The sequence below is a fragment of the Pezoporus wallicus genome, unplaced genomic scaffold (assembly GCF_028554395.1).
Source record: "Pezoporus wallicus isolate ANWC-B61680 ecotype Strahan unplaced genomic scaffold, APGP_CSIRO_Pwel_v1 contig_5785, whole genome shotgun sequence".
NCBI lineage: Eukaryota > Metazoa > Chordata > Aves > Psittaciformes > Psittacidae > Pezoporus > Pezoporus wallicus.
This window is the reverse complement of record NW_026641150.1, coordinates 3,753,996-3,774,260: the sequence shown is the minus strand read 5'-3', so window position 1 is coordinate 3,774,260 and position 20,265 is coordinate 3,753,996. Positions and strand designations below refer to the sequence as shown.

The 20,265-nt window shown below is 40.2% G+C and overlaps 1 protein-coding gene across 2 annotated transcripts in view; it reads left to right on the top strand.

Moving 5' to 3' along the window:
* MRPS9 (mitochondrial ribosomal protein S9) overlaps positions 1 to 9,505 on the top strand; it is a 34,243-nt gene extending 24,738 nt beyond the window's left edge. For both annotated transcript variants that reach the window (XM_057422306.1, XM_057422307.1), the window contains exons 7-11: positions 2,236 to 2,311; positions 4,979 to 5,147; positions 6,921 to 7,029; positions 7,825 to 7,994; positions 9,316 to 9,505. In XM_057422306.1, coding sequence (XP_057278289.1) covers positions 2,236 to 2,311; positions 4,979 to 5,147; positions 6,921 to 7,029; positions 7,825 to 7,994; positions 9,316 to 9,407 — 616 coding nt within the window. In that variant the 3' untranslated portion in view covers positions 9,408 to 9,505. The remainder of the gene's footprint in view (positions 1 to 2,235; positions 2,312 to 4,978; positions 5,148 to 6,920; positions 7,030 to 7,824; positions 7,995 to 9,315) is intronic.
* Positions 9,506 to 20,265: the final 10,760 nt, after the last annotated feature.

Genomic DNA, 20,265 nt, shown 5'->3' with positions numbered 1-20,265 from the left:
TACCTAAGAAGTTGTTTATCTGTTGGAAAAATCCTAAAGCCTATGGCTCTTTCATTAATAACAGCTCTTGAATGTTTTTTCTTACCAATATTCAACTTGAAGAGTATCAAAATTCTTAATCTTGCTATTTTTCTTCTAATGGCTTTGAACAGGTAAATCATCAAAAGCTATATTAATTTTAGTAAGTTTATTTGGTTGGGGTTGTTTAAGTACCACCATTATTAGTAACTGAATTTAGTTTATCTTCTTTTTCCTCTTTAACTTCTGTGGTATGCACAGGGAGATCTTTTCAGCTAGTTAACCAATGGACAGAAAAAAATACATGTCAACCAGAAGAAGCTATGGGAGATGCTGCAGTTGATTGTTTCTTAGTGCATACAGTCAGCATTGTCTTTGAACTGGGTATATGCTTTAAGAACTGTTTGCTTCTCTTAGGCTATACTCTTCATTTTCTATTTTGAGGGGGGTTTGCAAGGATTTTATGTTAGAGTATTAAAAAAAGGAAGTCTTTAAAAGAAATGGATACAGCTAGAAAGTTTTGATTTTGGCATTTATTGCTTTTCTGTATAGTTAGTTTTTCACTGTTCAAGTTATTTTTATCTTTGTTCTTGCTGTGTGATTTCTAGCCAGATTTATGTGTTGTTCCAGATCCACATCATATTAGTTTATTATTTGTTAATTTCAGACATTTGTTATTTGTGTTAGAAAGGATTAATTTGCTGAGATTATTTCAGTTTCTTGAGTAACAGAGGTTCATGTTTCTTCATGATACAGATAGTGTCCTATGACCCACATAATGTTTTATCATAGATTCATGTTAGCTTCCAAGCAGACAAGGAAATGAATTTAGTTTCTTGGTGTATGCTGCTGAAAAATAACCTGACTCCTTACGGAGCTCAGCCAGTGGATTTACTGATGTGAAAAATGACCTAAAGCCAGTCAGAGATGAAAGGTTTTTTCCCTGTTAGGTTTGTAAAAGCTCAGAGAATTTAAAGGTTTTTTGAGACCTATTTTCCACACTGGATATGGTACTTCCTCTGAGATTAGTTTGGATAATTCATCTGTGAAGTATAGGTAAAGTCTTGGTGGGAAGGGCTATTTTGTTTTTCTTTTTCCCCAGAAAATGATCTATTGTGGACCCATTCTACAATACTAACTGTAGGGTTAGGACCTGATCTTGAAGTACTTTAAATTTACAGCTTTTCACATGTAAAAAATTTCACTGACTTCACTGGAAGTAGTGATATGTAAATGTAAGTATATACTTGAGTCTCTCAGGATTGGAAGCCTTTTAAAATTATTGTTAAACCCAGCATCATTTCTAAATAAACGTTTCTTGTACCCTGACTCAGAAAAGCATTAAAATATATACTTAAGAAGAAGTACTACTTAAAATCAACCTTCAGAAGGAGTGCTTTCTGAATCACAGCTTCCTTAATGCTGCTGAAAACATTCATTAAGATTGTTTCTAAAAATCCTGAAGAGGAAAGAAACTATTTGCAACTTTGCCTTAAATTTAGCTGATAATCTTGGCATATATATTTATGGTGGCATTCTGTTTAGTTGGTCAGTTTGTATCATAGGTATTTCATAAAGATTTATTTCAAGCATTGTTTTTTCTTTGTGTTAGCACCTCCATATGAGGCTATATTCTTAGAAATTTCTGCTTTTGCTATCATCAGTGCAATTTCTGAGCAGGTCAAGATTACACAGTAGACGGCATACAGTGTGTCACTGCTGCAGTAGTACTTTGACTATGCTTAGTGCTAGTGGAGTTTTTTGTATTGATCGTAAGAGTAAAGACCAGAGGCAATATCCTGTTAATTTAGAATCTGATTTTTAGCATTCTGCCTTTGATTTTGTTCTTTGCTGCTTGTAAGCCAAAGTTTTCCTAGCAGCAGCCCTTTAAAACTAAGTCCTAAGTTATGGGGAAGATTGTTCACTATTACAGTATTACTCTAGCTCAGTCTTGGACTTTGATAATATGAATAATGCATAACTGATACTCTTAATTTTCATGTGGTTAATTCAATACGTGAAGTTACTTCCTTGTCAAAAGATAGATCTTTTAAAATCAATGTAGGCTTTCTTATGTTTACTATAGGAATGTGATCAGTATTCATTTATACTGGAAAATGTATTTCTGAAGGAAGACTGACTTATATGTGGTCCTTTGTGATGTAACTCTAATTGCATGGTTAATTAAAGGGAGAATATATGTGATATTTTAAACAGAAACCTGGCTGGCAGCAGATGGCTGACTAAGATTGAATTGGAAGAAATGTTGTTAGAAAAACTGTCAGATAATGATGTAAGTAATTAATCTTTCTAATCTTAAGGAGGCTTGTGTCTTAAAAATATGAACTCTGGGTGCTTTTCTGGGTGCTGAAAAGGTACTGTGCAGAACAGAAGCAGGTGCTCTTCAAAAAGAATTCTCCTCTTTCTCATAAAGTTTGTATATGCTCACAGCACTGTCGCATTTGTGTTTTCAAGAAAAGTGAGCTGTGTTGCTTTTTTATCTAGCACAGTACAAAACTGTTAAGGATTTTCCATTGTTAACTAACATAATTCAGATTTTCTCCTGATAACATTGTGAGGTCTAGGGCACTTTTCCTTGTAATCTAATTATGTAGTCAGGAGTATGGTAGCACTTTATAATAGACATAAATAATCATTTATTCTAGTTACAGATGAAAGAGCTAAAACCTCTGTTGCTTATTGTAGAGGAGGGGTAAATGTTCAAGATGGGAGACATGGTGGTTTTCTGTAATGGTAAACCACAGAAATGAGGGGTTCTTGTTCTTACTGATTGGCTACAGAATCAAATACCAAAACCAAGATACAGAGCTATACAGATCTATGGTATGATACAGTAATCTGGTTATATTCTCCTTGATATGAATATTATGGCGGGAGAGAGGAGGGTTTTGCAGTTTCCCAGGATTTGCAAACCCTGTCACTGTCTAGATTTGTAGTCCTTCTTTACATGTATCTCTGGGAATAAGACTGCATACATCCTGATAGTCGTACACTTTTTCTCAGAGCTTTTTCCTACAGTCCCCTAAATAGCATTAAATTTGTTAACAGCAGGTTCAGTGTATGGGGCGAGCTTCAGTTTTCTTTTGGAATTTTAAGCTTGAATATGATAGTACCAGAGAATATAACACCATTTGTCTGAACATCTCAAGTATTTTCTCACCTAGAGAAACAGTGTTCTTCAGTGTCTTCTGTCCTGTGGACAGCATCATTGCAAAAATAGCATAATAGCAGCAAACATGCCGTTTGCTCCCTTGTCATCCAGAGCAGTAACATGTGATGGCTTCCTTGTCTGTGGGCAATGTGAAAAGGTCTCAAGCAGATTGTGTTCCATAAGCATTAATTAGAAATCACTGTTGTAAATTCTCCATCCTGGGTTAGGCAGGAGACTTCCTCTGTCTTGTAACTGCTTCTTCTGTGAGTCACTTCAGTGTTTTCAGTGCCTCCTCCATTTGGCATAGCTGTTTTTCCTCTTAGAGTGCCAGGAACCGATCTAGTTGTACAACCAGTTTAGTTCTTCACTGCTTGGGTTTTGTACATTCTACAGCTGTAAAAGCAGACTGCACTAAACTTAAAAAAAAACAATAATCCAGAAAACGCCCAACAAACAAAAAACCCCAAACTCCAACACACACCCCCCCCCCCAAAACCAAACCAACAAAAACCAAACAGAAACCTCCCAAAACAAACCCAGAGCTTTTTAACTGATCTCTCACATGTAAGACCACAAAGCCTCAGCCTATAGAATAAAACATGTATTTGAAATGTCTCCATATGAGCTACCGATCTTACCTGCTCAAATTCTTGTATTTTGCCATTGCAACAAAATTTTCTGTGGTGTTTGCATGATTAAACAAAATCAGAGCTGTTTGTATTTTTTTCCCTTTGCACTCTGCAAGTGAACTGTTGGAAGCTTTCTGCATCTGTAGCCTCTACAGTTTTTTAATGTTTGTATTTCTGTTCTTCAAAGGCTTTACCACGTCTGTGTCATATCATTAGAAGCAACTTTCTAAGTGATGTCAGAGTTTAGGGACTATTGCTCAGTTACGAGAAAAGTATTAATTTTGTGCAGAAGGCTTTGGTAATGGAGAGAAGAAAAAACACTTTTAATAGCAGCTTGTAAGTAAAGGTAACTTCAAAAGTAAGGTTATGCTATCTCTATGAGAAATCCATTTTAGTTCATAGCATACCTTTATATCCAGTGAGCAGCTCCTGCAGTAACACTTCGTAACAGGACATCCCACCTTTTAGCACAAATGGGTTAACACAGTGGTGTTTACTCTTTAATCACGTGTTGAAGAACTTTGGTGGGGGTGTAAGGGGGAAGGAGAACCACACAGTAGCAAAGGATAATTTATTTCAAGAGGTTGCCCTTTAAGTCAAGTATCTCTTGAATTTTTAAATAGCTTGATTGTTCGGTTTTAAAGGAAATCATAAACATTAAAGTAACTCAGCTTGAACAGTCAAAGATAGATAGATAGGTATTTCCTGTATATATTATGAAATATAATCATTTAAGAGGTTCAGTTTAGTGCAATAAAATTATTTCCAAGTCAATGAACATGCTAACTTACTGAAAACGAGGTGAAAATCTTTTCCTTTTGCCATTTTAATGAAACAATAATAAAAGAATGAAGACCCCCTCAATGTTTTCTTTTCAAAAGTGACATGAACTTCATTCTAATACAATAATCCTGTATCACAAAGGGGTTGGTTATGCTTTGAATTAAAGTTTCATTGTTGCCTGAAGAAAGAAATAGGTATCTTTAGTCACACAGAAAATGATGCATGCTGTTCTTAAATCAGCATGTAGGTGCAAAAGTGTCATCTTGTCAGAAATCATCAATAAAAGTAAAGTAGGAAAGATCAATTATATAAAAATAGAAAGTTTTAGCAAATGCAATTACACTCGCATTTTTTAATGAAGTCTTGTTGTCCTCAGTATTCAAGGTTTATTCAACTCTTGCAAAAATTGATGACGTTGCCACATGGTGACATCGAAGAGAAGTATATACAGAAGTTTACCAAAGAAGTTCCTGTGCAGTTACAAAAGGTAGTTATTGAGCCCTTGAAGTACGATGAGCGAGGAGTGGCCTTCAGCACTGGTGAAGGTAATAATTTAAAGTTGGTTGGTAATGATGCAGAATTTTTTTCCCCTTCACACTGCTTTCTTTATAATATGTACAATGCTACTTCATTTTATATGCTTACGTGTATATTGCATGTATGATTGTTCATTATGGTATGGCATACTAAGTTATGACATGGTCTGGTAACAAAGTGGAAATTTTTAGCACAGAGTCTATCAACTGTTAGTTTTATCTGTATTTCTGTACAGTAGTGCCTCAGTAGAGAGGATCCCATTGTGCTACATGTTGTAGGACACAAAAGGACTTTAATTTCTGGCAAGAGTGGACTTGAACATAAAGGGCAAGGGACCGGGAGAGTACAAACCCATATGGAGAATTCAGTGGATGTAACAGTGTTGTTATACTGTTACTATATATTACATGGATGTAACGCTGGTATAGAAGTGGCATGCTTAGGCCACTAAGTAACCTGTATCATGACTTTTGTATGCAGTCCAGCAAAGGAGAACTTTGAAGATACCAAGGAGGAGCCTGGATATTTACAAACAGCCTACAAACATGCAAAATAGGAATTCCTAAATTTTTTTAACAAGTGGATGACCAGAGCTAACTATGGGATGGAGACAGGAATTAGTCATTGCCATCACCAAGACAGAGGTGATGTTAGAGAAAAGCCGTGAAGGTTTCTATCCTCTAAACACCGCTTGCTTATGTTTTTAGTGGAGGGAAGAATGATATATGATATGAGTGATTGCCTAGAAAAAGTAGTGTAGCGACAACGTGTAGTAAAGTCTGACTTGATGAACAGAGCACGTGTGTGCGCACACATTTTATGCTGTATGTTCAAGAGGAGCCTTAGAGGTGATGTGTATTCTTAAGCAGCAAACAGCAGATGAGAATAAGAAAAAAGGTTGCAGAGAATCTGAGGGCAAAATGGCTAGAGAGCTCTGTTCTAGCTGGGTTGGCTTCAAGATGATGTGACAACAAGGAGAGGCTAGAGTGCAAATCTGGGGTTTAATCCACACTGATTTTCAGTAGTCCCTTCAGAACAGTAGTTTTTGAAGCTTGATAAACATACAGCCCATCTTATTTAAGAAAAGCCATAAGAATTTAAGTTCAAGAACAGTCTTGTGTCCCATCACCCTCCTAAACTGAGAAAAACATCTAATTTTTTCATAATTCCTTTATCAGAATGCTTCCTTTGTGCTTCAGAAAACTGGTCTTAGGCTGTAGCACAGGGAGTTTATCCTGGTTTAACTTGAAGCTAATGCAGTTAGAGAGCTAACTGTAAGTAGTAATTTCTGAGGAAGCTATGCCAACTGATGCATAGGCATTGCTTATACGAGTATAATTAAAATGTTAACCGCTCCCATGTGAATATCCTTAAACTTCCGTACCTTTCTATGATTTTATAAAGTATTTTAATATTACTAGAAAATGTACTTACAGTAAACACGGGAGTTCAACAAGCTGTTTATTTTCATATACATGACATCACCAGGTCAAGAAAATGTCCTGACTTACTGAAGTTATGGGAGGTAGAGCGTTACTTTTACCTCCTCCCAACACACACTCCCCACCTCTTTGACAGACATGAGTACAAATATTGAAAGCTAGTTGTGTATCGCTTGTATTTATTTCCTGCACTTAATTTTTGTTGTTGTTGTTACCTCAGCATCCAAAAAGAAACAGCTGATACAGTATGAAAGTGTTGAGAGTTGCTTAACTTTCTGGGCACTTGAAGTTCTGTGGAATATTGAAGCCTCATAACAGATTTGGTTTAATTCCTTTAAGGTAGAAGAAAAACTGCAAGAGCTACTGCAGTAGTGTATGACAATGGGAGTGGAAAAGTTACAGTGAATGGAATAGACATTTTACATTACTTCCCAGTGCTGCAGGACAGGTGAGAGCACTTTGGAATGCTGTATTCTTACTTAAGTTACTCGAGCAAAAGTCATGCCATGCAATTATATATTTGGTTCTGTGTTCCGCCACAGAGTTGATGCTTTTTTTCTTCGTTTTGTCTTGTTTTTCCTCCTAGTTTTCAGTAGTCAGTAGTATAAGAACTGCTAGGTAAGCCTTGCTCTGTGTTTCTTGTCTCTCCCTTTCTGAAGGGATGCAAAACCCAAGAGCATAGGTATTTGGGTACCTGAAATTTTGTTCCCTGCTTGCAGTTTATTAAAAAAAAAAATGCACAATGTCTTTTAAGTGTTTCCTGAGAGATTTGCAGATTGTACGTGGCATACAGTAACACAGTGGAGGCAAGCAAGGTGAGACACTTCATGTAAAGCTTCAGATATTGGAGGATGAGCACAGTCTAATATAGAGATGACCTCTCATAAGGCTCACATGAGGTTTCTATCCCTCATGTGATTTTTATTTTTCCTGAGCTCAGGAATAAAGTGAGAGATTGCTCAGTTTTAATATCCAGAGTTGAAGGATCTTGGCATTTATAGATACTTTTGTTTCACTAATTAGTTGTAAAATTGAACTTAAAATACTCACTGTTGTCAGTTTCTAGCTGCTGATTTCCCATTGATTTAGTTGGTATCAGTAGGAAATTAGAGATACAAATGTCTTTCTGGATCTCTGCCTGAAAGTTAACTGTTTTCATATATATTATGATAAGAAATGTACATAGCATGTTACTTTATATACATGTATATATTTTATTATTATTATTTATTTTTATTTTTAGAGAACAGTTGTTGTTCCCTTTCCAGTTTCTCGACAGAATTGGAAAACATGATATGGTTTGCACAGTCTCTGGTGGAGGAAGATCAGCACAGGCTGGAGCAATACGTTTAGCCTCTGCAAAAGCCTTAAGGAGCTTTGTGACAGAAAAGGAGGTGGAATTCATGAGGCAAGGTAGGACTGAAATTACCTCAGCATTTTTTAATGTGCTCTGATAATTAACGGAATTAATACGAGGATCATTTAGGATCAGATAGCGCAGATTTGAGTAAATAATCCCAGTGAAACCTTGTATATTTTATGAAGGGATTTTCATTTACTTTCAAGTTGGTTTTGCTTGTTTCATAGCATCCTTTGTGTACATTTTGGATGACTTCTTGAGCATTCTTTCCATCTGTTCATGACCTCTGTTATATCTGTTAACCGTCTTCTGTTGCGAAAACATAGAATTACAACTCATGAATGTGTACTCGCTATAACAAATCTTGATCAGGCATTATTGAGCTATAAGGTATTAAGATTGTATTTTGTTTTACTTGATTAGTTGCATCTTACTGATGTTTAAAAAGTTTTATTCTAGAGGGTTAGCTTTGAAGGGATAGTAATGAGCATAAACTTACTACACGCAACTAACCAGACTGAAAGAGTTTCTTTATTGCTTTATTTAGAGGTTACAAGCTACCTGGGATAAAACAGAAATTATTTGAGTAACTGCAGTATTTGGTGCTTCTCAGTGATTAGATGCCGTACTGTTTCAGCAAATAAAGAATAATCATAATTTAGCTTTTAACTATGCACTTTCTGGGCTTGTAGGGAGACATACCAGTGTGCATTACTGGCAGAACAACTATGATTTTTTTTCACTCTATTGCCATCCATGGAAGTAAAGCTATCTTCATGCTAGTATCTTTGCAACAAGACCTACTGACAAGTATGACTTGCTAGGAATACTCCTGTAAACTGACGCTGTATTGAGTTGGGTGTCTGTAACGACATCAGCATAATTCCGAACATGTTTCGGACACTGCCAAATATACTTTGGAAACACTAAGTGCACTTTAAAGCAGTGGTCTCCAGAATGGGGTGTGTGCATCCTGGTGTTGTGCAAGATGCACCGTGGGAGTACAGGAAGAAAATACTAGAATTTTGGTAGTCTATATAATTTCTAAATTAATAAATACACATATATTGGGGGTGCATGCTGAGAAAGTTTGGACACCACTGCTGTAAAGGCTTAAGCAGTATAGATATAAAATAGTGTGGGATTGTACTGGTTTGTAAAGTAAAATGTAAAGAAATTTCAGTTACTGAAGAAAAGTTGAAATGCTAGAGGATCTGGTGAAATTCATTTCCCTGTGTTTTATATTGAATCTTTATCCTTCTAGATGTTCCAATTCATATGTGAAGTTATTGGCTGCCTTCGATCCCCCACATGTAGTATATCTAATATTAACTAGTAACAGTAAACAAATGGATGCTTGTCTGTGTTTTGTAGCTGGACTACTAACGTATGACCCACGTGTGAAGGAGCGAAAAAAGCCTGGTCAGGAGGGAGCCAGACGGAAATTCACCTGGAAAAAGCGATAAGTCTGAGTATTTAAAGAACAACAGAGTGCTGCCATAATTCCAGAACATACTGATTTATGATTTAAAACTGTTGTATAAATATATTTAGTAATAAAGATATTTTTTTCCATTGTAACGACCACCTTCTCTTTGTTCCAAAAACAACAAGCAACTTTCTTTAAATTTACTTAGAATTGCAGAAAACAGTGATGTGATTTGCCAAAATGCTACATCTGAAATAATAGTGTGAGTGCCAGCTTTGCATCTTAGCTCCACTGAAGTCGATAATGATTTATGAAACTGTTGCTAGATTGTAACTTCTAAAAATCAGTCTATTTGTTTAATGACTTGACTATTTAAATTCTGGAATGAGGCAGCTCGTAACCAGGTATTTGGACAGCTTTGACGTGCCTCCCTTTCTGCCTCATATGTATCTGAGGATTAGTGACAACTTCCCACCTAACTGTGGTGGAGTCAAGAAAGTAGCGAGAACGGTACTGACAATTGAGGGGATGTTGAGAAAGGAACAGTCACGGAGCATAACCTTTGCATGTGGAATCAGTTGTCTTCAGGATGCCTCCCCAGGTTAAGTAGAGAGTGATTCAGAGCAATACCTAAATTTAGGTGCTCTGAATCACCCTCTGGAGGAGTCAGTTTTTCTCTTCTTTCCCCAAATGCAGAAAGAGCTTGAAGGGATTAGACTAAAGTTAATCTTTTAGAATACTCTTCCCCACCCCTTAAATCTCAAGGGGCATGTTCCGAATATGGCTAATGCACAAAGATAGCATCGGATTCTTTGCCAAAAGCAGTCATAACTTTTCTTTTTTTAAATCAGAAGCAGGAGGTGATGACAGTGCTGCCCACCTAGTGTCTATAATTGTATCCTTTCAAAATAGAATAGTGCTTAACAGCATTCACCCAGAAGTGCAAGATTTTGGTTTATTGCCAACCCTGGGACAGAGGTCAGATACATAGAGCTTCCAAGGAAGAGCAGAGCCCATAGGAACTACAGCAAAAAAGAGTATAAGGTTCATCACACCAAAAGAAAGTAGAGAAAAACTTTTCAACTCAGTAATTTTTAACAACAAAGCACCTTCCAACTTTAATTTAGAAGACTTCAATACTTGGAATTCTTCCTTCCCAGGCAGATTTTCTAATCACTAAAGTGTCTGCCCCACTTCTTATTTGCTGTAGGTTATACCAAAGCTATTACACCTCAGAGGTAACAAAAAGTGCTGGCAGGGCAATGCAAGTCATAAACAGCTATGAGTGATCAGTATGGGTCATTATTTTCCCGAGCACTATTCAAGAAGAGGGCAGCAAGTAAATGGATCTCTTGAACTGAGTAAACCAGGGAAATTCGTAAACTGGGTATGCATCCTTGACTGATGTATTTCTGATTCTTTACTCCCCCAAACCACTCTGTGCTTTTTTACTTGTTTCATGAGAATACTCAGTAAACTAAGGTAGTGTGTCTTATTCAAAATGTGTCTGCAGCTACCTGAAAGGAGGTTGTAGCAAGGTGAGTGTTGGTCTCTTTTCTTCCCAAGAAACAAGCAATAGGTTGAGAGGAAATGGCTTCAAGTTGTGCCAGGGAAAGTTTAGACTGGATATTAGGAAAAATGTCCTTCACGAGAAGGGTTGTCAAGCACTGGAACAGGCTGCCCAAGGAAGTGGTGGTCACCATCCCATGAGGTATTTGAAAGGTATTTAAAAGACATGTAGATGTGGTGCTTAGGGATTTAGTTTAGTCATGGGACTTGGCAGTGCTAGGTTAATGGTTGGACTCAGTGATCTTGAAGGTCTTTTCCAACCTAAATAATTCTATGATGCTATGACTTAAGTTGAATTCAACAGCTGAGGCAATCCATCTCACTTTGAAAAACAAATGGGTTACATGAGACATGTTTTACACCAAGGCAAATACAAGGTGGCTTAATTAGCATTTCTGCTAATTCAACTCCTAATTGTTTGTGTGTAGCAAAATAACTCTAGATCATGTTTCAGTAAAAGCTGTGGCTTGTAATAAAATCACTCAGTAAATATCTGTGTTGGGACAGGTACCTCAGGATTCTTTTGACATGTTTACATAACAGAACATACAGACTTAAATGAAGGTGTTAGCTGAAGAAGATGGAGAATGAAATCTAATAGTAGAGTTTTTATCTTAAGACAAATGAAAATGGATCAGTTTGACCATATTTTTTTTCCTACCTCAGTATTGGGTAATGAAGGTGGAAGAGTGCAACGGCAGAACAGTACTTAAAACATACAGGATTTTTTTTGTCATGCTTTAAAGGATTTCTTGATGTTTTACTGTCCAAAAATGTACGTGCAGGTCCTTTGCTGCTTCGATCCATTAAAATTTTCAGATAGGGTAAAGCTGTAGAATTTATCACAACTTTCTAGGGAAGTCCTTAGGACCACTATTAATGTACCAGGTTGCTTGCTTTTGTATAGCTACTTGCTCAGGCTTCCAACTAATTCTGAATTTTTCACTTGGATGAAATCCGTCTCTGTTTGCAATACATGTCAGCTGAGGAGTTAGGAGATGAAGTGATTGGGTTAAGGACTGTTTCTGTGAAACTACCATTTTTGTCACTCATTGTTACATATTTATCAGACCAGAAGTATCTTACAGGAGAGCCAAATATGGAAATTTCATTGGGGTTGTTAGTTTTGGTTTGTGACAGCAGCACAGTAGTAGAATCAGTTCACCAGTTTGAGTAATCTGTTTTAACTTGCTGATTCTCTCATTCCCTTGCATTCCCAAAGTTACTGAAAGCAGCAGCCCTGAACATCAGCCTACTAACTGTGTCTGAGCCAGGCTTCCCAGGCCTCTGTTTTGAACCACTTTGTGTGGACCAACTTATCTTGCCAACAACATTTCAGAAAGGAAAAGGCTGTCTGTGGTTTTAGTTGATGTATGTTGCGATTCATCCGGGTTCCTCTTTTTTGCCTTCAACACATAGATGTTTGGCTCTGAGTTAAGATACCAAACTGTCTCTAAGACAAATGGAGTATAACCAGAAAGGTAAAGCTGTAGGGGTGTTGCCGTTTTGCATTAATGCTGCTATGTTACCACAAGATGGAGCAGTTTGCAATCTAATGAAAAGAGCTATTTTCAGAACTGGTATGTAACTTGAGAAAGAAATTACGATGAATCTTCCTTGTATTGATTTTATAGCAACAGATTAATATGAAAATAAATGTGTTGGGTTTCAAAAGGGTAGATTCAGATTGTCTTTCCAGGATTTTTTTTCCTTCTGGAAAGAGATTTCAGTGAGAAATAATAAATATCAGTTAATGCTAGTTTTCAACAATCTAATTTCAGGGTATACACTGAGAAATGCTAGCTGCAAATGTGTGAAGCTTAGAAATGGTAGAGTAACATTGTGCCAGTCATCATAAAGTTAAAGTCATAGCATGGCTTGGGTTGGAAGGGGCCTTAAAGGTTTAAACTGAAAAGGATCAGATCACTCAAAGCCCCATCTAACCTGGCTTTGAACACTGCCAGGGATGGGGCAGCCGCAGCTTCTTTGGGCAACCTGCGCCAGTGTCTCATCACCCTCACAGTAAAGAATTTCTTCCTTATATCCAACCTAAATCTCTGCTATTTAAGTTTGAACCCATTACCCCTTGTCCTATTACTACAGTCCCTGACGAAGATCCTGAGAACCCAGCTGCCCTATGGTTTTGTATGTGAGCTGAGGGGGGGAGGATATCATGTAACCATGTGATTGCGTTCTCCTTTTTGCACTGAAGTTGGATGAAGCAGATGTTTTGTCTCACACAGTATTTTCAGCTGCACATAGCTTTGCTACGTAGTGGTGTCCCTGCACAGGAGCTCTCAGTGGGGATTTTGCTGGCTAACCTCACACTTGCAGAGACAAGTACATGGTGCTCAGCCAAGCATGAAAATCAGTAAGATAGTCACAAGGTTCTTTACAATGCAGTGACCTCTTTTTCCTCTGTTATGCACTATAACAATGTAAGTATCATTTTATTGTTGACAATGAATACTCTATACCACTTTCACTTTGCACAGTATTTTCCTCTTTTACATTATATGAACACAAGTTTAAACAAACAAAAAAAAAGAAATCCTGGTAATATCTCCACCAGCTGAAAACTTTATAGCTGCCAATGCCTACATGTGAGCTGTCACTCGAGGTACAGTGTATTTAAGGTCAAAGCACCACCAACCTCCATCTCGCAGGGCTGCTCTGGGACTTGAAATAAGGACTGTACCTGGACACAGTTGAGATTTTTGAGTAATTTCTACCCTGGTCCTACCGGGGCAATCACCTTTATCTTGGCATCGTGTTTTTTGACAAAGAGCAGTTACTAATAGAAAGTATAACCAGGCAAGGAGGAACAGATGAAGGATCAGTCCTGAAACCAAGGAGAATTTGCTTTTTTTTTTTTTTTTTTTTTTTATCTCATTCAGCTCTAAGAAATACGTATTTTGTATATATATATTTATATATATAAAGTGCCTATCATGATATTGGTAAACATTCTTTGGAACCACTGTTTGAGCAAGTCCAGAGGAAGGCTTACAACACTTTGAGGGCTGGAGCACCTCTCCTATAAAGACAGGCTGAGAGAGCTGGGTTTGTTCAGCCTGGAGAAGAGAAGGCTCAGGGGAGACCTTAGAGCAGCATTCCAGTACCTGAAGGGGCCCTATAGGAAGACTGGGGAGGGACTTTTTGGAAAGGCATATAGAGATAGGAAAAGGGGAGTTGGCTTTAAGCTGAAAGAGGGGAGATTTGTGTTAGGAAGAAAATTCTTTACTATGAGGGTGGTGAGACACTGGCACAGGTTGCCCAGAGAAGCTGTGGCTGCCCCATCCCTGACAGTGTTCAAGGCCAGGCTGGATGGGACTGTGAGCAGCCCAGTGTGGCGGAAGGTGTCCCTGCCCATGGCAGGGGGTTGGAAGATGATCTTTAGAAGTCCCTTCCAACCCAAACCATTCTGTGATCTGCCAATTTGCTGCTGCAAGCCACCTTTCACGCTCAGCCAGAGCTAGACATTCCCATCTCTGTAAGCAACTTTGGAGATAGCTAAGGACCCCCCACTAGCAACTGCTTGCTGCTGGCATGTTTGCTGTCTGTGTGTACTGCAAAGGGGGTGTGAGACTTGGAAGGGTCTCAGTGAGACTCTCAAGTTGTGGTGGGGTTGGAGCCCGGCATCACTAAAGCAAGGGCTGCCCCTACTCATGTAGATGTAATATATCTAGGATCTGTTATTTAGTAAGAGTTTATCCATTATATCATTGTCCTGGGTTCAGCAGTAGCAGTCATTTTTCTCCATCTTAGTAGCTGGTGCAGTGCTGTGTTTTTGACTTTCAGCCTGGGAACAGTGCTGATAACACCAATGTTTGTAGTTGCTGCTCAGTAATGTTTACTCTGACCAAGCACTTCCTGAGTCTCATGCTCTGCCAGGGAGGAGGGGAAACCAGGACGAAGCAGAGACAGGACACCTGACCCAAACTGACCAAAGAGGTATTCCATACCACAGCACGTCATGCCCAGTATATAAACTGGGGGCAGGTACCCGGAAGGGCTAGATCACTGCCAGGATCGGGCTGGGTATTATCGGTTGGCGGGTGGTGAGGGATTATATTCTCTTCCCTTGTTATTTCCCTTATGACTGGTGGTAGCTGTAGTGATTTGTGTTATACCTTAGTTACTGGACTGTTCGTATCTCAACCCGTGGGAGTTACATTCTTTCGATTCTCCTCCCCATCCTTCTGGGAGCAGGGGGAGGGAGGGAGGGCAGTGAGCAAGCAGCTGCGTGGTTCCGGGTTGCTGGCTGGGCTTAAACCACAACAGTTCATTTTGGCACCCAACGTGGGGCTCAAAGGGTTGAGATAATGACAGATCTGACCGGAGTGTGTCTGATCATATTTGTGATAAGCATTCATTGTTTCAGATTAATAGTCACTCGTCACAATGCTGAATTATTGGCTCCCAAAGTTGTTGCTCTTGATCTCACAGTTTCAGCATGTCGTACTTTACTTACAGCCAGTATTTGCTGTGTTAGTGTTTATCAGCTAGGGGGGCCTTGGACTAAGGTTCTTGTTTCATTGTACTTTATGGTAATGGCTTGTAATACAATAGAGTCATTGACCATGAAACTGATCTGGCTTGCGTTCCCAGTGTGGTCACATCTATACTTTGGGAGGTATATAATAGAAGTGTATAGCAATTACACAGCTTTTTTCCCTCCTTTGGTGGTCAACCTGTGAAGGAGACATTCCCTCACCTTCCCAGCCCCACCACCAGACCGTTTACAGCATCATTTGAGAGTTCTGAAGGTTTTGAATGGCCTTTGGATACCCTTGAGGCCTGCCTGCTGATTGTGATGGGATCACCATGTTGGCACACATACAGAGTGTGTTTTATCCACAACCATTTCATCTGATTTCAAGAGTTAAGCAGAGTCATGTTTGGGTCTTGTCTAGGGTTAGATGACGATATAGGAGGACCAAGAGATTTTCCCTGAGGCTGGACAGTCATGAGTGGCAGGGTGGGTAGGACAGTATGGGCAAGTACGTAGTCCAGTGGGCCCCTCCAGTGCTTTGGAAGTTCACCACTGAACAAGTGCAAAATCCAGAAAAATTAATAAAACAAATAAGGTGTGTGGTCATTCTGGCCATACCAGAGATGGACAAATCATGGCAACGTGCTGGGGCTTGGCCTAAACTTATAGGGCCTTGTTCAACACTATCCAGCACCTTGAAAGGGAAAAAGATGTCTCTGGATCTGATGGCAAAGCAACAGATAACGCAGAGGTAAACCCATCTGGGCTGCTGCACTGTGGCAAGATATTGCTACCCGGGTGCAGAACCTGGTGGTGAAGGTACATCACGTAGATGCCCATGTACCCAAGAGTCGGGCCACTGAGGAGCACCAGAACAGCGAACAAGTGGATAAAGCGGCTAAGATTGAAGTGGCTCAGATGGACTTAGATTGGCAACATAAAGGTGAATTATTTTTGGCCCGGTGGGCCCATGACACTTCAGGCCATCAGGGCAGAGATGCAACATACAGATGGGCCCGTGATCGAGGGGTGGACTTAACAATGGACACTATTGCCCAGGTTATTCATGAGTGTGAAATGTGCTGCAATTAAAGAAGCCAAACAGTTAAAGCCTCTTTGGTATGGAGGACCATGGTTGAATTATAAATATGGGGAGGCCTGGCAGATTGACTATATCACACTGCCACCGACCTGCCAAGGCAAGCGCCATGTGCTTACCATGGTGGAAGCAACCACCGGGTGGCTGGAAACATACGCTGTGCCCCATGCCACTGCCCGGAACACTATCCTGGGCCTTGCAGCTGTGCCCACTGCAAGGTAGAGCAGAATTCTGTTTCCTCCTCACTCAGCTGCAGTTAAATTCCTAGGAATTGAAGACTTGTTCTTTAGTGAGACATTGAGAAGATGTTGACAAGAGCTTTGACATCTCTTGTGTATTTCTGAGCCAAGGCCACAGGGGTCCCTCCTGTATCTTTCACTTAAGACAACTCTCTGGTAGTTACTACTTCTGCTAGGAGAGCTGATGAGACGTTCAGGTTTAACAGTCAGCTTCCCTCAAAGAGTTTCTTTCCCTGTGAAAAAGTCACTTTGAGACCTGTCTAAATCTCCCCCTAACATTACCTCTGAACTCCATTTAATTTCAAAGCAATTTGTTAAGCAAACAGGCAGATTATTTCCTCCTCTTACTGCCTGCTTCCAAGGCTGAAGGACTCATTTGTACTCAGGCTGCGAAGAACACTTAATGATTTTATTTGACTAAGGCAAAATGAGAAAGGAAAACGATATTTAGAAAATTTCATTAGAAAAACATTTGCTGCTTTGTTTCTGTAACAGCAAGATTACTGGGTAATCTCTGCCTTAACACTTTGGGGAGAGCTGATTGCATCAGGTACTATGCTGATGGAGCTGGATATTGACGGGCTGAACCTGCAAAATATACGCATTACCCTCTGGAAGATGCCTCAGACTAGGAATGTGCAAAATGGCTGTCCCATAAGGTTATCCCAAGGTACAAAACAAAAACTAGGCGGGAGGCAGAACAGTTCAGAGCAGCAGCAGAGGGTCAAGGGCAACTGAACTTGTTAGAGCATCAGGTGGCTGCTGAAGGCTGGGGAGGTTCTGGGAGAAAAGCCAGCTCAAGCAGCTAATTGCTGCTCAGTGTGGATGCTGCGGCACCAGCCCATGCAGTGATGGTGTCTAGCACTTCAGTCCTTTGGGATGTCACCCTTCATTCAGGAGGGATGGGGTCCTGGATCTTCCCCACCACACACTGGCCAGCAGTAGGAGGCAGGCAGCTGGGCTGGCCTCAGCTAGGCAGGACAGTGGTGGGGAAGGGAAGGAGGAACTGCTGGCCAGAGCTCTCACACCTTGCACAGGCAGAGGAGTATCTGAAGGGGGCCTATAGGGATGCTGGAGAGGGACTCTTCATTAGCGACTGTAGTAATAGGACAAGGGGTAACGGGTTCAAACTTAAACAGGGGAAGTTTAGGTTGGATATAAGAAGGAAATTCTTTCCTGTTAGGGTGGTGAGGCACTGGAATGGGTTGCCCAGGGAGGTTGTGAATGCTCCATCCCTGGCAGTGTTCAAGACCAGGTTGGACGAGGCCTTGGGTGATATGGTTTAGTGTGAGGTGTCACTGCCCACGGCAGGGGGTTGGAACTAGATGATGTTAAGGTCCTTTCCAACCCTAACAATTCTATGATTCTATGTGCCCCTTCCCTACAGCAATGCGGCCAATCCAAATTCTGTCATTTGCCAATGAAAAGGGGATGCTGGCTGTGTTTCATAACACGCTGTGAGTCTGTTTCTACCTTAAGGAGCTTACCATTCACAAATAGAACGCTTTACTTTAGCCTAAAGTTTTATCAGATGTTTATCAAAAGTCAAGACTTCATCCACTGTCTGAATTTGGCACCAATCTGATTGGTTTCTTTTGTAGAACGCCAATTTAAGAATCAATTATATATTGTAGTGGGCGTGAAAACAGCTCCTCTTCGGTCATTGTAGTAGATTACAGCTTGTAGTCTGACATCACTTAACTGCGTAGCAAATTGCCTGAAAATGAAAACTCCTATTAGGACACTTAAAATTTTCTGTTTCAAAATGACTACTTAACAGCCATTAAAGCATCTTTATAGAAATGTCACTAGCCTCGTTACATCTGTACCTATGGTTAGTTTCTTTCCCCCTTTCCAATTTCTCCCAGCATCTTGCAGCTTGCCTATTATTTGGATGTATAATTAGAAATCCATTATTATGTTTTGTGGAGATGTAAAGAGTAGGAAGAAAGCTGCGTAACTACTTTTTACATGCAGTATGCAAATTATCCACCTTGTGTATTTTGGCTCTGAATGTTCCGCAGATGTAGTTTCATTTCCCTTGGATCTCTGTTTACCCATTTTTATTGCTAGTCATCAAGTATAGCAGCAGAAAAATCAAAATAGGAGGGGGGAGGAACCTTCCCATAGAAGCAGCTTCGCATGCCCCCATTGCAGAGTGGTATAAGCACATTAATGTGCTTCACCTACACAGTTCTGTGCATGGCCATTATTTATAATAGATGGTCATGGAAATGGTAGGGGTAATCAACATCATGTGAGAAAATGGTCACTGCCAAAGCTGAATAGTTGGGAAGTGCTTTGAAGAGTACGATTTAAAATGTTTTATCCTGATGCTATGTGTACTGAGAACAGATGCAGCATGGAGCTGCAACTGTACCTCACAGCTCAGAACGAGCAAAAGCCTCTTTTCTCAGCCCGCCTCTTCTGGGTGACATTTGTCCTGGTCTTGCCTAAGGATAGCATCCCACTGTCTGGTACCCTCAGGACCTGATTCAAAGTCAGTGGAAATCATATGGAAATCATATGGACTTCAAGGCCCTTTACATCAGGCCCTTATGTTTTCAAGGATTTAAGATATGACCTTTATCCTCTGTGGAATTCCATCAATGCCTATGGCACAGTGTGATTTATGGGTTTGCACTCTTCCTATGGCTTCTTCAAATCCACCGGTCCACCAGAGAGCAAACAGGGTGGAGGATTATCCCTTCTCCCTCTCCTTCCCACCAGACAGAAGTGTCCTGAGTCAAGAGGCCTCTCCACCCTCTACAGCTTGTGACCCGAAAGGTTGGTGAGGCTCCTGAAGCTGGCAAAGGCTCTGGAGCTGTGACTACCCCTTTCAGCTTGGCATTAAACACTGAGTGCCTCGAGAGAGCTGCAAGCCCTGCCATGCCCTTTGGGGGATCTTTGTTGGGTGCCTGATGTTTTTTCCCCAGGTGACAGAATGCCTCCAAATGGGGAAAGGCTGCAGAACAATGGCCTTAAAGCAAAGATTGCTTTATACTGGTGTTGGACAAAGGGTCCGATATAAGCATATAGAATCATAGAATAGTTAGGGTTGGAAAGGACCTTAAGATCATCAAGTTCCAACCCCCCTGCCATGGGCAGGAACACCTGCCACTAAACCGTGTCACCCAAGGCTCTGCCCAACCTGGCCTTGAACACTGCCAGGGACGGAGCATTCACAACTTCATTGGGCAACCCATTCCAGTGCCTCACCACCCTTAAAGAATTTCTTCCTTATATTCAATCTAATCTTCCCCTAAGTTTTAACCCATTATCCCTTGTCCTATCACTACAGTCTCTAATGAAGAGCCCCTCCCCAGCATCCCTATAGGCCCCCTTCAGATACTGGAAGGCTGCTATGAGGTCTCCATGCAGCCTTCTCTTCTCCAGGCTGAACAGCCCCAACTTCCTCAGCCTATCTTCATATGGGAGGTGCTCCAGTCCCCTGATCATCCTTGTGGCCCTCCTCTGGACTTGTTCCAACAGT